This window comes from Solanum verrucosum, unplaced genomic scaffold (genome assembly GCF_900185275.1).
Source record: "Solanum verrucosum unplaced genomic scaffold, falcon-dt-bn FXZP01000278.1, whole genome shotgun sequence".
Taxonomy (NCBI): Eukaryota; Viridiplantae; Streptophyta; class Magnoliopsida; order Solanales; family Solanaceae; genus Solanum; species Solanum verrucosum.
Window position 1 is genome coordinate 2979653 of NW_026020332.1, and position 19528 is coordinate 2999180.

General features: G+C 32.1%; 1 protein-coding gene and 1 long non-coding RNA gene across 2 annotated transcripts; both read right to left on the bottom strand.

Annotated features, from left to right (window-relative positions):
• Positions 1 to 120: 120 nt before the first annotated feature.
• On the bottom strand, positions 121 to 8599 carry LOC125836623 (lysine-specific demethylase JMJ18-like). Its single transcript, XM_049515816.1, has 11 exons — positions 8537 to 8599; positions 6030 to 6101; positions 5536 to 5613; positions 4971 to 5450; positions 4645 to 4869; positions 4148 to 4309; positions 3303 to 3671; positions 1880 to 2585; positions 1667 to 1770; positions 971 to 1171; positions 121 to 559 (listed from the first exon to the last, which is right to left on the bottom strand). Exons 1-11 carry the CDS (start codon positions 8540 to 8542, stop codon positions 197 to 199), a joined length of 2766 nt encoding a protein of 921 aa, XP_049371773.1. The 5' UTR covers positions 8543 to 8599; the 3' UTR covers positions 121 to 196.
• Positions 8600 to 8652: 53 nt separating this feature from the next.
• On the bottom strand, positions 8653 to 11326 carry LOC125836405 (uncharacterized). The gene is made up of 4 exons (XR_007443455.1): positions 11059 to 11326; positions 10813 to 10891; positions 9432 to 9575; positions 8653 to 8681 (listed from the first exon to the last, which is right to left on the bottom strand). It is a non-coding gene; the product is annotated as an uncharacterized LOC125836405 (long non-coding RNA).
• Between the last annotated feature and the right edge of the window lie 8202 nt (positions 11327 to 19528).

The window sequence follows — 19528 nt, forward strand, 5'->3', positions numbered from 1 at the left end:
TTATATCAAAGGAAAGTAAAATGCATTTGTTCTTTGCAGCCTATTCAAAAGCAAAAACTATACCATGAGCAACCGCAACTAACATCTCCTACGCGGCTCAACCCGAGACCCCTTCTCCTCCTTATGTTAATATTTCAAAAGAATTAAGCTGATGAAGACAGCCTAACTAAGACGAAAGAATGAGAGATCCCAAAATTTACACTTTCCTCTGGATCTCTTGACTCAATGTTGCAAATGCTATTCTCCACTCAGGGCTTGTTGATCCACTGCACAAGATCTTGTGCATTATTCTCAGTTCTTCTGGATCTGCTTTATTCAGAAGCCTCCTAAGTACTAACTGTAACTCGGTGTTAGATGAACTATAATTAGCATGCTCCTCCTCTGTAGCCACCTTGGTTCCTGAACACTGACCTCTTTCCATCACAGCAGATCTTGCCATGTCAACAGTACTCTCCGATGAACCTGAAGGCCCTTTGACAGTTACACACTCGTCCTTGAGTTTTAGCTTGTTGTTCCAGTACTCCAGACATTGACGGTTTGTATCAAGAGCTTCAATGGACTGTATACACCAGAGTTAGCACAATGTAGGAATAATTCACTTTGGAAGGAAGTTTTACTTATTGAAAGAGTCAGAAATAAGAGATTCCTCTCAACATCGAAGAACTGATCCTAGGTTCAAACGAGAAGTGTGCATAAGAATCTAAATTTAAAGTTGATAACAATAAGGTGATTCCGCTAATAAACCAATTACAAGATCACAAGATAGAAGCCTATTGTCCTTAGTGGGATCCGTTTTGTCTGGGAATGTAGCATTAATCCTGCTCATTTCTACTGTACAAATCCAACTATGAATTCTTTCCTTGTTTAATCCAAAATCGCATGTCAGATTATTCGTTGATCAAACTAAAGCCAGTTAATCACAAACTTGAAAGAGCAAAATCATGCACACAGCAACATAATATAGGTATACCTGAACTATCTGTGGGGAGAGTAACCCAAACATTCCGAGACCGTTGATGCTTTCTGTGTCAGGTTGCAATGGTGGCAAATCTTGCCTTCCTGGATTTAACTTCGTTGCTAGTTCTTCAAAGACTCTATGCGAGACCATTTCCCAGCATTTCTGCGCTGATGAACTCCCAAACTTCGTATCTGGACACTCTTCTAAGCTAACCTGAAATCAGAAACTCCAAGTAGACAATAATTAGCATCCAGCAAATTCATAAAAACTAGAATTCAAGTAGACAATCTTCCTTTGCAAGGCCAATAACAAAAATTAAAAGGCAGAAGGCAAGGCGACAGCCGCAATAATAAAATTTAAAAGCAGCACAACTGCAAATAGCTCATGCATAAAAGGCCTAAAGGTTCTTTTGTTATGAGCTCATAAACATGAAAAATTATTAACGAGAAGACTTAGAAAGGGTGAGTAGTGGACTAAGTTTTGGAGATCAAGTGCTAGATTCTTAGCTGCGACAAATAAAGTAAATGTACCTCCTCTGCACACAAAATAGTATGAATTTTTCCTTACACACACCACTATGCAAAAATAATGAGAAATAACTCACATATTTCCTTCCAAGTACTAGAATAAAATAACAGTAATCCTCATTATCCAATTTTTTTCTCAACTCACATATTTTATCGGGCAAAGTTATGAATAGCATCTTACCTTGAATAGAGGTCCAATGAGCCCACCATTCAGGATCTCGCATATATAGCTACTAGTTATCTCGGGACTGCTGGCATCGAAGAACTTAACACGACTTCTAAATCCTGTTAAAGAGCATCAATATTGAAATATATAGTGAGGCCATTGAAATTTGAATAAAATGTTGCATCAAATGAAAATGTCTTCTTAGTATGAAAAGTATATTCAACAAACCTATGGGGAATATTGCCTGCTTACTGCACCAAAGCTTTCCTGAGGCAATTGACCCTAAACTTAGAGGGTCAACATGGTACAAAAGCGTTTGTTCAGAAACCTTGGTGCTCAGGAGATCTTTTTCTGAGTCAAATGTTCCGTTTTGTAGAACAGCAGGAGAACCTCTGGAAAGATCAACCCCAAATAATTTCTTCCCACTACTGTGACTCGAAGCATACGAGGTGGTCGCATCATCAGAGCATGAGCTGCACTGCTTCTTTGGATTATGATTTTGTTCTCTCAACAAACCTGATAAGCTATCATTTTTCATCGAGGGATCCATTTCCAATCCATCCCTCTCTGAATCCTGCTTCACAGAGTTATGCTGCCTCCTATTTAAAGAAAAATTATCAGGATCCTTGGAAGTCCATTGTTCAATAGCAACCAATTTCCCCTCCAATGCTTGTACCAGTGTGTTCAGTTCATCTCTGTTGTAACGGACGAGAACAGTTTTGTTCTCTGGTTCACAGGAACACATTAGGTTAGAATGTTTAAGGCATGAAAACTGTCCCGGGGTACATTGGCATTTAACTGCAGAGAGATGCAAGTCGTAAAAGCAAGAAAAGCATTCCTGCTCATCTTTCAAGCCAAAATCTTTGTCCATTGTCTGAAGTTGTACAAGAGGTAAAAGACGCTCCAGTCTTTCCTCCTCTATTTCAATTCTTCCCTGTAAGTAAGAAAAAAACAAATTACTAAAAAAATATGTGCTTCTTTTTCACTTCTAAGTATATGAATTTTTGTTATATTGCATCTGCATACATCCTTAAGAATTTAATTCTATGAAAAGAAATCAATATGTAACAGACACCTTGCTGACTGGTCAGTTCTTATTCCTTGAGGATGGCACTCTTAAAGTCGAGGGTACATAGTCATATCCTAACATGTGTTGTTTTTTTAAGGGATGTGCCCACAATTACCAAAAATCTCATTGAAGTGATTGAAGTTACTATTCTACTTGTAAAATAAACAAAACAGTTACCACAGTTCTACACTTCTACCTCTCCTTTCTTATCCTATGTTATTGTTGGTAAGTCACAAAAGCGGAGGTGAATTCTATACTTCAACCCAAACAGAATTTCATTTTGATAAAGAACTCAAATACAAGTTTACATGTACCTGACAATGGAAAGTATAATTTTTTTTGCTCGGAGGACAACAGAAAATTTCAAATGAAAACTAAAAGTACATCTAAGGGAATTTTTGCCGTACATCTAATAAGGGAGTTTATGCCGTACATACTTGGACCAGGAGGCCAGAACCTTACAACACCTAAGTAAAATTATCCCTCAAGTGTGAAGATACCTAATCTACGGAGTCAAACCACAATGACAGATGAATTTAAATCCACAACCATATGTTTTGACAGACATACTCAGAAATTTACCTTAATAGCTCTAGTAAGCATGCCGTCCTTCCCACAGAAACTTCTCCATCTCAAGTTTATACTGTTAATATTCTTAACAGCTGAGAGCTCCCACAGTGCTCGGATAGCTTCACTAGCTGCTCCTATAAGCAACTTATCATGTGAAAGCGAGGTTTTACGACATTGTTTACTGTAGAGCTCCACAGCAGTTAGTCCATGCTCTAACCAATCAACAGGGCCTAGATTAACAGCCTCTGCGCAGTTGAACCCACAGTTAAATCCAGAATGATATGCTCTTGGGAATGTGAGCACAAACTCCCCTGCGCTCTGAACAGCGCGGTACACTGGTACACCCTCTGACTTCAAAACTGAAGGAGACAACTGAGTCACCTGAAAGAGAGAATAATAAGTTAGTCAGGAGCACGGGCCCAAATTATACCACTCAAACAATCAAGAAATGTGCCAATGCACTGGAAATAGATTAGAGAACTGAAGGGAAGAAGGATTAACACAAGAAAAGAATCTTGATGGCAATTGGTACGATTTACAGTTAAAAATTGTCAGAATAGAATGTCAGGTGTTTCACATGTGATGAACCAAACATTATGTTACAATATTCACATCTGTAAGTTGATGAGCAGACTTGGAAATTAGGTGAAGTTTATTGATAAAGAAAAGGGACTTGTAAGTTGAAAACAGTAACTCGTAACTAGATGAGGTTGATGAACAGAAAAAGGAGCTTGCACAGCTCATCATTGCCCGATTTAGTTGACTAGAACCTATAAAACACTATATGTAGATGTGATTATTTCTCAAATACAATAAGGATGACTAGTGCTTGATCAAGATTTAACTTGTATACTTACTAGTTCGTGAAGCAAATCTGGTTGTTCCTCAAACAGATCTGGCAAATGCTTTCTCATTGCATCCTCCAGGGCTGCAGCATGACTTCCTGGCACTCCATACCAAATCTTTGGCTCACCCCAATGCATATAATTCAGAGAATAAAGATGGTGGTCCTCAACATGCTTTAAGAAATCAGATAAAAGGAAATAAGTATATAGCGAATATAAAGCAAATAACTTGATCTAATAATAATGAAAGAAACCAAGAAAAGAAAGAGAAAGAAAGGGGGGAAAAGAAAGATAGACCTATGACACAAGATGTTCCCTCAAAAAACAGTCGTCAGTAACAGTAAATACTTGGAGACAAAGGATCAATACTATTCAGGTTTATATGTATAGGATGCAACAAAGGAAGAACTCATAAATGCACAGAGTTTGCTATCTTCGATAAGTTCAATTGGTCAACTATATATTAAGATTAAGCTGAATGCTTAAACAAAAAAGTTTTCATGACATACCCAACAAAATGATGAGAAGCACATTCCAATATACAGCCATGGGACCAGAACTCCTGAGATATTGCTTTCCTCAAAGCACAATACAGAACATGGCAGGCGTGATAAGTTGTTTAAGTTCCAACCAGAAGTCGCATACTGATCTAAAGTACTAGCTTTTGGAGATGAAGATTCTAGAGGGAATCCACTGCCAAATACTCCAGTTTCCAGATCAGCTCCATATAACACCTATTCATCAGATGAAGGCCAAAATTTTAGTCTTATCCAACTAGTGAGCATGTAATAGATATCTCAAAAGACAAAGTAAATATCAAACTAGATTCCCTTACCTCAACTTCATCTGTTGGATTCTCAACGATGCGCCAATACTCACCTTCAATTTCTTCAATGGAGGGTTTCCAAACCTCAGTATCCTTCATCCTAAAATATAACTCTTTAAAATCTTTGGCAAATGTCTGAAATTCCGCAAATGTGAAGTCAGACCCTGACTGAAACCCAAACTTGTCATCACTACTGTCTGAATTAGTATTTGATTCAGAACCTAGAGATCTGGGTTGTCTCCTTGTTGATCCCGTCTTTGAGTGCGATCGTTTTTTCCTCTTCCTGGTTTTTTTCTTTTTCATGGGCTCCCTATTCTGAAGTAAATCAACTTGCTGGATTCGAGTCGAGAACTTTGCACATTCCCACACATTCTTCTCTCTAAGTGGACAGAGTGGACTCCAAGATGCAGGTGGTACAATCCTGCATATGCCATATTGCTGTGCGTTGTGGCGAATGCTTGCAATATAACCAAGTGGATCTTTGAACTCCTATAATTTAACCACAGGATGAGCTTAACCACTGGATTTATGCGATCAAAAGGGAATATAATAACTCTTTTAATGTGACGATTACCTCATCATTTGGATAGTACACAGGAGCTTCCTGTAAGATGGGCCTACGCGCTTCACCAGGACTCCATATTGCTGATTCCTGTTCCAGAACAAGAAAGAACTATTTATGAGAGAAAGAGAGAGAGAGAGATCATATGACTGCCAGGGATAAGGGTGAAATAGGCTATTGAAAACTTAACACTTACCCACCCACTCCCCAATCCCCAATCCCCAACCCCGCCCTTCTCAGGGAAAAATGCATTAGACAGCAACGGAATCATGCTTAAAATAGAGGTTAGAAATTCAACTAAAATTTGATGAGTTAATTATCCAAGTGAATTATCAACATCCAGCAGATGTCAAGAAATGAGAACATATACACAACTATGCTGCCTACAACATCAAATGTGGAGAATGGGAACGTTTTTACACACAGTACATTACTAATCATATTTCTGCAAGCTACGCAATGATGAACACCAAATTGAAAAGGACTTATGGATGTGTCATTTCTACCTTCCGCCTACGAGGGCTTCCTGAACTCTCAATGTGATTTTCACCTTTTGGAGCCTGTCTAGAAGGATGTCCCTGCAAGAGAAGGCAAAAGAATTAAATTTGAATCAGATGAATGAATTCAGTCTTGAAATGAATTCTTCTGCAGAATCAAATGTGATTTCTACTAGAGAAATTTTCTTTTAGTCAAAAAGCATTAAAAAATAAATTGTTTAAAATTTCTTTAGCTATGCCTTGAAGCATGTAAGATCTTGCCAGTACGGAATACAGCATAAAACTGTGTAGGACGAGAGCAAAAGAATAATAATGGATATACCAGTGTACATGTTATCAGTCAGACACCCAGCCTAAAATATTCATGAGATAACGATGATGGGGTCTTGTAAAGGCAAACAAAAGAATAATGGAAATTCTGCAAAAGGTGGAACCTTTTGTAACGTATGGGTATGTATCCTTAATTTCTTTTTGCTGCGATGACGTTCACTCAATTCATCACTTTCTGGGATATCATTTGATCACACAACCTCTTATCAGTTAATACCGGTTATGCTTGCTGGGAGGGGAGACCTTTTCAAAGATTTTCCCTAATCTGCACCAGTAACTAAGTACGGAAACCCCCCCCCCCCAATCTTCTGAAGGGACTAATCACATGGTTTCTGTTCTTACCATAAGTTCCACCCAAGTTGAGGGATCAAAAGAACAAGAAAACATGAACAGCGGGCATTATCTTCACTCAGGATGATTTTCTAATCAGACAAGGAATTGCTCAACAGATCTAACTCTTTCAGATATAAGGATCTGTTGGAATGAACAGCCGGCAGTTAGTACAAAGGAATTGTCACTTTCCCTTTTATCGATAAAAGAAAATTCAGCAGACTGATGAACATCAAAATTTGAATCTTGCTAGAAAATCTTAATAAAATATAGCTACGAACTACTACAAGCAACAGACAACCAGCTATGCATTTGAGCATTGCAAGATATGACAAAGCACTGAAAATTTTTAGGAGAAATACAGTTTATTAACGAAATGGATCTTGGGCCTAACTCAACCCAAAAACTAGCTCAAGAGGTGAGGATTTCCCAAGCCATATAAAGAGATCACCCATCCCTTGTTCATCAGATGTGGGACTTTTCAACACCCCGTCACAGCCAAAACTGGGAATCTGAAACGTGGGTAATTTAATATGGGGGCCCAACATCGGAAAACAAGAATTGAGACGGGTCATGCTCTGATACCGCTCTGATACCATGTTAAAGAAATGGATTTTGGGTCCAACTCAACCTCAAAAGTTAGCTCAAGAGGTGAGGACTACCTAAGCTATGTAAAGAGACGACCCATCCCTTTTTCATCCTATGTTGGACTCTTTAACACCCCTCACGCACAGGACTTGCACATCTGGAGTGTGGACAATTTAATATGGGGCCTAACATCGAGAAACAGGAATCACTACAAAAAACAGGTCAAAAACTGACTGACTTGACTATGTCGGGAAATGGTGGGTCGGTTTAAGAGACCACCCATGCCTTTTTCATCCTATGTTGGACTCTTCAACACCCCCCACGCCCAGGACTTGCACATCTGGAGTGTGGACAATTTAATATGGGGGCCTAACATCGAGAAGCAAGAATCACTACAAAAAATAGGTCAAAAACTGACGGACTTGACTCCTACAATTTCTCAACTTGATTTTTAATCGAGGACATCCATTGGTTTCTTAAATTAAAAATCAATATAATTTTTTTTTTTAAATGACTGATCGGAAATATATATATATATATATATATATATATATATATATATATATATATTAGAACAATTTTACCACTACACCACACATGCTCTTTGATGACATACTTCTATTGTTTATAATTTATACTCCTCAACTGCAATTTTGCACTTAAAAATCGACAATCCCTCAATTTTTGTAAATTTTATTTATAAAAGTCAAGGCACTCCGTCGGTTTTGGGCGAAAAATAAACGAACGGACATCTGTTGGTTTTATTTAAAAAATTAAAATTAATTTTTTTTATTGAAAAATAGACGGAGTCCGTCGACTTTTACCTTTTTTTAAAGTAATGAATTGAGATTGGTCCTGCTCTGACACCATGAAAATGGATCTTGGCCCTAACTCAACCCAAATCATATAAAAAGACCACTAATCCCTTTTATATCCGATGTAGGAATCTTCAACACCATCACTAGTTCAAGAGCCAATCCTGACGAAGCGTTTAGGGCCATCTTACATCCCAAAATGTTTTTTTTTTACTTACGTGCAGTTTAATTAGTCCTCGAGATATCCAATTCTTTTTTTTCCTTTTGCATTTCTTTACAAATCACTCAATCACATAATCCGAGATCTAAACAAGTACATATCTAAACTACACATATAGGGTAAAGGCGACATGATATATCCAAGAAGAAGATAGATACAGGAAAGAAATTAACGTTTTTCAAAATCAATCAAAATACATAAACAAATTGAAAATCAAAAGTCGAGTTTCAAACCTTCATGCTCCTTTTTCAGATTGCACCCCGAAGCACAAAACCTAATTTTATGCCTGAAGGATAGTATAACCTTCACTTTGTCAGGTATCTTTGAATTGAGTGATGCTTATTGAACTGTGTTCTCTTCAGTTATAAAGGCCTCGCCCTGAAGATGACAAACCCACAGTTTCTGGATTTCAGAAATTTGTATTGATGATAGATAACAATTTTCAACGGCCAATGAAGAAAACAACAAGTTATTTAAGAATGGAAGGCAAATTGATATAAATGACCATTTGACGAGAAATTTCCAAGGATTACAATTGACTTAAATATGTGGTTAGTGGAACAGAAAACAACTTTATTCAAAGAATGAACCATTATTTACATTTCCCTTTAGTAATTCAAGATCCCGAAAAATTCTCAAAATGCAATATGGTTTTCCGGGAATATTCCGTGCAGGGTCGGTGCATTGGTCGTGCGCCACGGGGGTAATACGCCTAGCCGTGCAGGGTTGGTGCATTGGCCGTGTGGGTCTACCCTGTGCATGCTCTTTATATCAATGTGTCGACCAAGTATTTTCGAAATTTAATAGTGATCTTCCTAAATATGCCTAGCACCCAATTATATTAAAATTTTGTAATAATGTAATAGCCAATAAAGGCCTTTATAAATCTATCAACATTTCAAGGCAGGAATTGTTTTTAAAACGATATCTCGAGATAGTTTCAAAAATTAAAGACACTAAAGCTACATAATGTATAAACAAGATAGATATGGGAAAGAAAGTAACTATTCAAAATCAATCAAAAACACATAAACAAGTTATAAATCAAAAGTCAAGCTTCAAACATTCATGCTCCTGGAGCACGAATACCCCTAATTTTATGCCTGAAGGACAAAATATAACCTTTACCTTGTCAGGTATCTTAGAAATGATCGATGCTTATTGAACTGGTGCGCTCTCTCTTCAGTTATGAAGGCCTAGCTCTGAAGATGACAAATCCACAGTTTCTGGATTTCAGAAATTTGTATTGATGATACAGATAACAATTTTCAACTGCCAACACAGTAAAACGACAAGGTAAGAAAAAACGGAAGGCAAATTGATATAAATGACCATTTTATGAGAAACTTCCAAGGATTACCACCGACTTAAATAAACAGGTAGTGGAACAGAAAACAACTTTATTCAATGCATGAACTATTGTTTACATTTCCCTTAATTCAAGATACTGAAAATTTCTCATATTGCATTTTTAGGGAATATGCTTGGCCGTGCAGGTAGCGTGCCTTAGCCGTGCGCCACCCTATCCGTTCTCTTTATATCAATGTATTGACCAGGTATTTTCAAAATTTAATGGTGATTTAATAGTCAATGGAAACACGGACTTATAGAATGGAAATTCTATGCTCTCAATGCATTTAGACTGAATTCTGAATCCTCCAAATCAATCATACAAATCTTTAGACCTTTGTGCAGTTTAGCTACATTAATAAGTGATTACACCTCCTGCGCCGAATAAGATTAATGAACTAATTCTGACTAAGCTACTCGCAATCTCTCACCGCCCTCGAGTTCCTAGGGAAGGGAGTTAGAATAGACAGGCAACACCGTTGCATCAAAACCATTAATTCTAAGTGGACCTAATCGGGATTGTTGAGGGTAGAATCCATAAACTCGAGTAAATTCTTCAGAGGACACAAAATGCATCAAAATACAGTTTGCAAAAGAAGCAAAGATATTCTACCCATACAGGCAGTTTTCTTATATGGCAATACTAGATTGGCCAGACGAGAGAAAGCTTAGAAAGTAGTAAGGTATCAATGGTGCATGCCTTATAGGTGGTGACTATACCACTTACATATCGAACATATCTTTACTCTCAATGGAGTCATTCGATACAACCTAGGAACTCACAAAATACTAAACTTGGATAATCGGTAGCAGAATGATTGACTAGATCATTTGCTTCACTATGGAAGAACTCATATACGAAGAAGCCAAAAGAGGGTTCAAACATCTACATAAAAAACAAAATTTTTATCATACATAAAAAATAAAATTAACCATGAATAAACTGTGAAATTTTCCGCCGAACCCCCTCGGCCCTACCGAACTCCGCCCCTGACCCCGCCCCCACTCCCACCACAAAAAAACAGAACTTTTCTGTGGAAACTTCAGGAAAAGGGATAAGAACCAAATTAAATCACAAATATTACAATGCATTAACAAAATGGAGACAATTAGACAATGCAATAACACAGATTAAATACAAAAGATTGAAGCTTTATACCTCCAAGATCATAAAGAAATTCAGCTAACTGAAACTCTAACCACTGATTTAATCCAATTCAACCCTAAATTAACCAAACCTGCAAAGACAACAATTTCAGTCAAAATTCATTATGACAGAATTCTTGAATATAAATATGCATTAATCATTCAAACTGCAAAAAAACCTATAAACAGAGAATAAATATATAAACAGAAAACCCCAAAATTTAAAAAAAAAAAAAAAAACAGAGAAGCAATTATATACCAAATTAAACCTTCTCTGTAATCAATGATTCACGTAAGCAAATTCTTGTACTCACAGAATCAAGAACAAATTATTCAGACCTCAAATTTCACCAATTAAATTCCAAACAAAAAAAAAAGAAAAAAATCAAATCTTTTTTACTTAAATCTAATAAGGAGATAAAATCAATAGATAAAAATCAAATCTTGGAAAACTGGGTAAATTTAAGGAATAGTTACAAAATTACCCAAAAAAATAATATGAATAGGAAAGACTCAACAAATTCAATTAAATTAAACAAAAAAAAAAGATTTACAATAGAATCAAGAAATCCCCAAAAAGACACCAATTTTTTTTTTATATATATATATCTTCATGGTTTTTTCTACTAAACACATACTACGTGATGTACATTACATAACAAGAAAGCCCCAGACTGAAGAAAAGAATAACAAAAAATTATAAATAAAATTACCTCAAAAATAACAGTTCCTTAATTCCTCTAATAGAGTTAATAAAATATTGAGTATTTGACTTCTTTTTTTTCATATTTAACTTTAAAACCACAAGTTTTTATAGTTTATAGTATATATAGTAATTAGTAAATGTCTATCCTACTTATACTTTAATTGGGAAAATATTATTTTACAGTAAGAAACAACTATATTTCTTGTTTTGTTTGGAAAAGGAAATATATTGTTACTTAAATAAAAATAATGATAGAATATATACTATATTATCAGTTCAAGAAAGTATCTGAGATTATTTTATTTAAATAAAGTAATTTAATAAAAAAATTATAATATTTGAATGAGAAAATATATACAAAAAGAAACGAGTAATTTGGATCTTGAAAGAGAGAGACTATTAAAAACGTGTTTCTGTTTTTGTGAGTCAGAGAAAGAGAAATTGTGCGTTGAGTTGGTCAAACTTCGTATTAAAAAATATGTGGCGTTAGTTTTAACTTATCGAAGAGATGATCTTAAATAAGAGATTGTGAAGAGTGGAGAATAGGATAGGAGGTTAGTTGGTAATAGTGTGTTGTCTTAATTTTTATTTGTACTAGTAGTCGCAGTACTGTTGCTACTCTTATTTTGTTTATTTATGTTATTTTGCTTCTCTTTATCCTTTTTCTAGACTGTTTTGGATTGTTTTTCTTGAATCAATTGTCTATAAAAAAAAAGACAATTATACCTCTAAAGTAAAGGTAAGGTGTGTGTGTGTATACTGTGCATTATATCCTCCTCAAACTTCACTTTTATAAACCTACATTAAGTCTATTATTGTCGTTTTTAATGTGACAAAGCTATTTACGAAAAAGACAAAATTGTTCAGCTTTGAAGTAAAAGCTCAAAAAACTATTCAATTGCTTTTGCTTATGTTTATCCTTTTTCTAGATTGTTTTTCTTGAATCGATGGTCTTTCAAAAATAACAATTCTACCTCTACAGTAAAAGTAAGGTGTGCGTGCGTACCCCGTGCTTTATATCCTCCTCAATCTTCACTTTATGAAACTACATTAAGTCTATTATCGTCGTTTTTAATGTGAAAAAAGTATTTACGAAAAAAACAAAAGTTGTTCAGCTTTGAAGTAAAAGCTCAAAAAACTAACTTCTCTCTCTCTCTCTCTCTCTCTCTCTCTCTCTCTCTCTCTCTCTATATATATATATATATATATATATATATATTACTTTTGCTTCTGTTTGTTCTTTTTCTAAACTGTTTTGGATTGTTTTTCTTGAATCAATGGTTTATCAAAAATAACAATTCTACCTTTACAGTAAGGTAAGGCGTGCATGCACACACTGTGCATTATATCCTCTCAAACTTCACTTTATAAACTACATTAGGTCTATTATTGTCGTTTTTAATGTGAAAAAAGTAATTACAATAAAAATAAAAGTTGTTCAACTTTGAAGTAAAGGCTCAAAAAACTAACTTCTCTAAATGTATATATAAAAGAGAATTTGATCCTTTTTTTAAGGTAAGATTAACTTTATAAAAAATGTACAATAACAATAAGAACATATCCAGAGTAGTCTTATACATTGAAATAACTATTAAAAGATGTATTCATCAAATTAGAATTAACAATAACTTTATTTTAAATAATTTAACTCTTCAATAAATATTTTAAATAGTATTTTTGAAAAGTTAGAACAAAATATTCCTATTAGATGAACATCTTTTTGCTGCAAAGAGCCAAAAGACAAGTAGCATTTGACCGTGACAATTTTCTTTGAATAGATTTCATTACCTTTTCAGTCAAGCTTGATAAAAGTTGTCAAAATGATTATAATGAATTATTTTAATAGTCAAATCTCAAATTAATATTTTTAAAAATTATTTTTATAAGTATAAAAATAAATAAGGAGTAAGAATAATGGATTATATATCTTAAGATCGAAATTCAAATAGTTGATTTTGCTATAAAAAAAATCTCCTCAAATTTATTTGAATCTCTTAGAAATTAAGTTTTAATTTCATAATCTAGACGTCTTGATGTTATTATGTGTTTATGTTTAGTAAAAGAAGAATTTTTCTTCTTCACCCTCCTTTTCTCTTCTAATGAAAAAGATAAGACTTAAGAACGGACTTAACTAGAAAAACTATCGATCAATTCTTGTTTTTGCACGTTTTCGTTTTTTTTTTAATCTTTTGTGCGATAATTTTTTTTAGGAATTAGTTTTATGTTAGTTTTTTTCATAAGTGTAAGGGCAAACAAGGATGACGAATTGTGTACCTTAGATCTAGTCGCACCGGAAATCACTAATCTTTCTAGCAAAAGGATCGCCACAAATCTATTGAATCTGTTGAAAACAAAAGGAGAGATATGAGAATTGTGTTACGGTGTGTTTCAGTTTCGCAAAAGTAGAAATTTTCTCCTTCACCCTGTTTTTCTCTTTAATGGAGATATATATATAAGAGCGGACTTAACTAGAAAAATTATCAAGAGAAACATCGCACGTTTCTCCTTTACCCTGTTTGTCTCTTCTAACGGAGATATATATATATATAAGAGCCACTTAACTAGAAAAACTATCAATCAAGAAATATTTCACATTTTTCCTTTTTTATCTTTGTGCGGTAGTTTTCTTTAGGAATTATTTTGATAGTCAAATATCATATTATTTTTTAATTATTTTAACAGGTGTAAGAATAAAAAAGGAATAAAAATGATGAATTGTGTATCTTAAAATCGTAACAAAATTGTTGATCTTACTCTTAAAAGAATCGCCCCAAATTTGCTTTGATTATCTTAGAAAAAAAGCTCTGATTTCACAAACTAGATGTTCTAGTGTAATTGTGTGTTTATGTTTAGCAAAAGAAGAAAAATTTCTTCTTCACCCTCTTTTGCTCTTCGAATAGACAAGATATATATAAGAGCGGACTTAATTAGAAAAACTATCGATTAAAGAACACATTTTCACTTTTGAATCTTTGCACGGTAGTTTTTTTTAGAAACTATTTTGATCTTCAAATCTCTTATTAGGTTTTCTTTTAAAAAATATATATAATTATAAGAATAAACAAAGAATAAAAATAATGAATTGTATACCTTAAAATTACAGTTAAAATCATTGATCTTGCTATCAAATGAATCAACCCAAATCCACTTTGAATCTCTTAGAAACAAACTCTGAGTTTACAAACTAAATGTTGTATTGTTATTGTGTGTTTCTATTTTAGTAAAAGAGAATTTGGCCAGAATGGTAAAATAAATATGTTATTTACCTTTTGAACATTTTTACCTTTTTAACTTTAATACATTTTAATTAAAAAATGAAAAACAGATCAGTTTATTTTTAAATAAAAAGGATATTATAGACTTTTTAAATTTCTGGCCCAATTTTCTAGCCATTAGCATTACCCTATATATATATATATAAAAAAAAAAAGAGCGGAGTTAATTAGAAAAGTTATTGATCGAAAAACTTTGCACGTGTTTTCATTTTCTTTTTGTACAATAGCTTTTTTTAGAATTCCTAGGTAACTTTTTTGATATTATCTCTTCAAACGAATTCAATCAGTCCACTTGAACAATTATATATATAAGAGCGGAGTTAATTAGAAAGTTACCCATCGAAAAACTTTGCACGTGTTTTCACTTTTTTATTTTTGTACAATAACTTTTTTTTTAGAATTCCTAGGTAACTTTTTTTTGATATTATCTCTTCAAACGAATTCAATCAATCTACATGAACAATTCATGACCCAAATTAATATCCAATATAAAAAATAAAAAAAAACATTAAATTTTGGACATAGAAGGTATATTTTAATGTTAAAAGTTGAAGCATTATTTTTTACTTCTAAATTATTGTAAAATATATATACGAAGTAACACCTTAACATTTAAGTTTTAAATGAAGCCATTTTAAGCAAAAAAAGATCATTATAAATAACATTTTTCTAATTAATTATATAGATACAAAGCCAAATCAATAGAAACTTCCAACCATAAATTAAGTATTGGAAGTGAACCCACGTACGCACACGGTTTGTGACAAGAATTAACCAATGGGTCAGTATCAGGTAGGGCCCAATAAAGTACTATTCCCAGTGGGGCCCACTTTTTGGAACTTGATTCTGATGACGTGGCACTTCTATAATCCATTTAAAGTGCTAGGGCTAGTACTTTTTCTATTTCTGCTTTGTTTTATTTTCTTTTCTAGAATTAAATTTAGGTACTATGTTAGTCTGTCGAAAAATAAAAAAGTGCGTACCATGGTGTTAATTTGACATCACAGAAACTTGCCAATATTTATTTCAATATTTATTTATTATAAAAAAAAAAAATAGAGCCAATTTTAAACCATTTGATAGATAGTCAGAATTATGTAAATATTAGTAATATAAAAAATAGTTATAAGAAAATTTAGATATTATTTTATAGAGAAATTAGTTAAATATAATTTAATTATTCATATATTAGATGTTCTATATTTTATCTTGCACAAAATAATGTATAAATTTCTTTATAACTAATATATTTATTAATTATGCAAGATTTCTGAATTGCAAATTAAACACTATATTAAATTTGTTGACTTCAACTTAAATATATTTTTACTTATGCATGATTTACTACACAAATAATATAGCTTCTAACCAGCTATGAAACGATTATGTAATATTTAAGATTTGAGAAATAATACGCATTCACATGTTGAATGGGAACGGTTACATTTCTGTGCAATATATTTTGTGAAATTTTCTTTCTTTGACTAAAAGTTATTTTTTCGTAAAATTAAAAAGCGAATATTTGACCAAAAGAAAAAGAGGTTCTTTTTGTAAATGTTTTGCAATGCAAAATAATTATCTTTGTCGATTCATTTTTGTAAATGTTTTTTAGCGTGACATTTGTATGGTGTTCACATGACATCAACGTGACGTTAATATGATGTGACGTCAACATGATGCCATTATTGTTGTAGAAATTTTCCTCTTATTTTCTTCTTTCATTTTTGCCTCCTTTTCTGATCTTTTTTCATTATACACACCTTTTAACTAATATGTTTTATTCTTTTATATTCTATATTAACAAAAAATAACTTATAGTACCATTTTTTTTTCTTTATTAACTATCAAAAAACTAGTTGATTTTAGGAAATTTAGTATTAGTTTTTTTAAAAAATATATATAAGTATAAAAATAAATAAGGAGTAAGAATAATGAATTGTATATCTTAAAATCGACACAGATATCATATGTTGATTTTGCTATCAAAATGATTGCTTTGAATTTGTTTGAATCTCTTGAAAATAAAGCTTTAATTCAATAAACTAGATATCTTGATGTTATTATGTGTTTATGTTAAGCAAAAGAAGAATTTTTCTTTTTCACCCTCCTGTTCTCTTCTAATGAAAAAGATAAGACTTACGAGCGGACTTAACTAGAAAAACTATCGATCAATTTTTTTTTGCACGTTTTCACTTCTTTCTTTGTGCGATAATTTTTTTAATAAGTGTAAGGACAAACAAAGGAACAAGGATAACGAATTGTGTACCTTAGAGTCGTATTGAAAATCGTTGATCTTTCTAGCAAAAGAATCGCCACAAATCTGTTGAATCTCTTGAAAACAAAAGGAGAAATATGAGAATTGTGTTACTGTGTGTTTCTATTTCGCAAACAAAGAAACTATCTCCTTTATCCTGTTTTTCTCTTCTGATGGAGGTATATATATAAGAGCGAACTTAACTAAAAAAACTATCAATTGAAAAACATTTCCCCTTTTTCCTTTTTTATTTTTGTGTAATAGTTTTCTTTAGGAATTATTTTGATAGTCAAATTTCATATTATGTTTTAAATTATTTTCAATAGGTGTAAGAATAAACAATGAATAAAAATGATGAATGTGTACCTTAAAGTCGTAACAAAATTGTTGATCTTACTATCAAAAGAATCGACCCAAATTTGCTTTGATTCTCTTAGAAACAAAGCTCTAATTTCACAAACTAGATGGTCTAGTGTTATTGTGTGTTTTTGTTAAGCAAAGAGATGCAAAAGAAGAAATCTCTTTGCTCTTCTAACAGAGAAGACATATATAAGAGCAGATTTAGTTAGAAAAACTTCTGATAAAAAAAAAACACGTGTTCACTTTTGTATCTTTGCACGATAGTGCTTTTTAGAAATTATTTTGATATTCAAATCTCTTATTAGGTTTTCTTTTTAATTTTTTTTTATAATTGTAAGAATGGACAAAGAATAAAAATAATGAATTGTGTACCTTAAAATTACAACAAAATCATTGATCTTGCTATCAAATGAATCAACCCAAATCCACTTTGAATCTCTTTGAAACAAACTCTAATTTCACGAACTAGATGTTGTATTGTTGTTGTGTGTTTCTATTTTAGTAAAAGAGAAATTGTTTTCTTCACTTTCTTTTACTCTTCTAATATAATATATATATATATATATATATAAGAGCAGAGTTAATTAGAAAAGTTACTGATAGAAAAACTTTGCACGTGTTTTCATTTTTATTTTTATTTTTGTATAGTAACTTTCTTTAGAATTTCTTGTTAACTTTTTTGTGATATTATCTCTTCAAAGGAATTCAATCAGTTTACATGAACAATCATATATATATATATATATAAGATCGGAGTTAATTAAAAAAGTTAGTGATCGGAAAACTTTACACGTGTTTCCACTTTGTTACTTTTGTATAGTAGCTTTCTTTAGAATTCCTGGGTAACTTTTTTTTTATTTTTTATATTATCTCTTAAACAAATTCAGTCAGTCCACATAAACAATTCATGACCCAAATTAATATCCAATATTTAAAAAAAAAACTAAAACATTCAATTTTGGACATAGAAGGTATCTGTCAATGTTAAAAGTTGAAGCATTATTTTTTACTTCTAAATTATTGTAAAATATCTATACAAGTAAAACCTTCTTAACATTCAAGTTTAAAATGAAGCTATTTTAAGCACAATGTTGTCAGTCAAAAAATTAAAAAGTGAGTACCATGGTGTTAATTTGACATCACAAAAGTTGCCAATATTTATTTATTATAATAAAAATAGAGCCAATTTTAATCCATTTGATAGGTTATCAGAATTATATAAGTATTAATTAGTTAGTAATACAAAAATTAGTTATAAGAAAAATATTTTATGCAAAAATTAGTTATATATAATTTAATTATTTATATATTCGATGTTTTATATTTTAGCTTGCACAAAATAATGTATAAATTTCCTCATAACTAATATATTTATTAATTATGAGTGATTTCTGAATTGCAAACCAAACACTATATTAAATTTGTTGACTTCAACTAAACATATTTTTTACTTATGCATGATTTACTACATGAATATTATAGCTTCTAACCAGCTATCAAACAACTATGTAATATTTAAGACTTGAGAAATAATACGCATTGACATGTTGAATGAGAACGGTTACACCTTTGTGCAATATTTTTCATGAAACTGTCTTTTTTCGACTAAATTTTTTTTTTCTATAATTAAAAAGTGAAAAAATAATAACTCTAATTTTTTTTTTCTATAATTAAAAAGTGAAAAAAATAATAACTCTACCTCGTAAAAGACACTTAAAAGTGTAAACAATTAGCTCGAACATTTGACTAAAAGATAAAGAGGTTCTGTTCATAACTGTTTTTTCAATGCAAAATAATTATTTTTGTCGATTCATTTACTTTGATGTTCATCCAAAGTAATTGTCTAACTGCCCATCTCTAATATTTTTTAGCGCGACATGACGTTCATATTACATCAACGTGACGTCAACATGATGTCAGTATCATTACCGAATTTTTCTCTTGTTTTCTTCTTTCATTTTTTATTTTTTTTATTTTTTCATAATTTAATTATACACACCTTTTAACTAATCTATTTTATTCTATATTAACAACAATAACTTATAAAGTACCATTTTTTTTTCTATATCAACTATCAAAAAACTAGTTGATTTTAGCAAATGGCATATCAAATCAATAGCAATTCTGGTATATT

Bases quoted from the DNA above. Each gene is read 5' to 3' on its own strand.
- LOC125836623 (XM_049515816.1), bottom strand. The intron at 4,870-4,970 runs GTAAGGGAATCT...TCTGATGAATAG, and splicing joins ATCCAACAGATGAAGTTGAG to GTGTTATATGGAGCTGATCT. The intron at 3,672-4,147 runs GTAAGTATACAA...TCTCTCTTTCAG, and splicing joins CAGATTTGCTTCACGAACTA to GTGACTCAGTTGTCTCCTTC.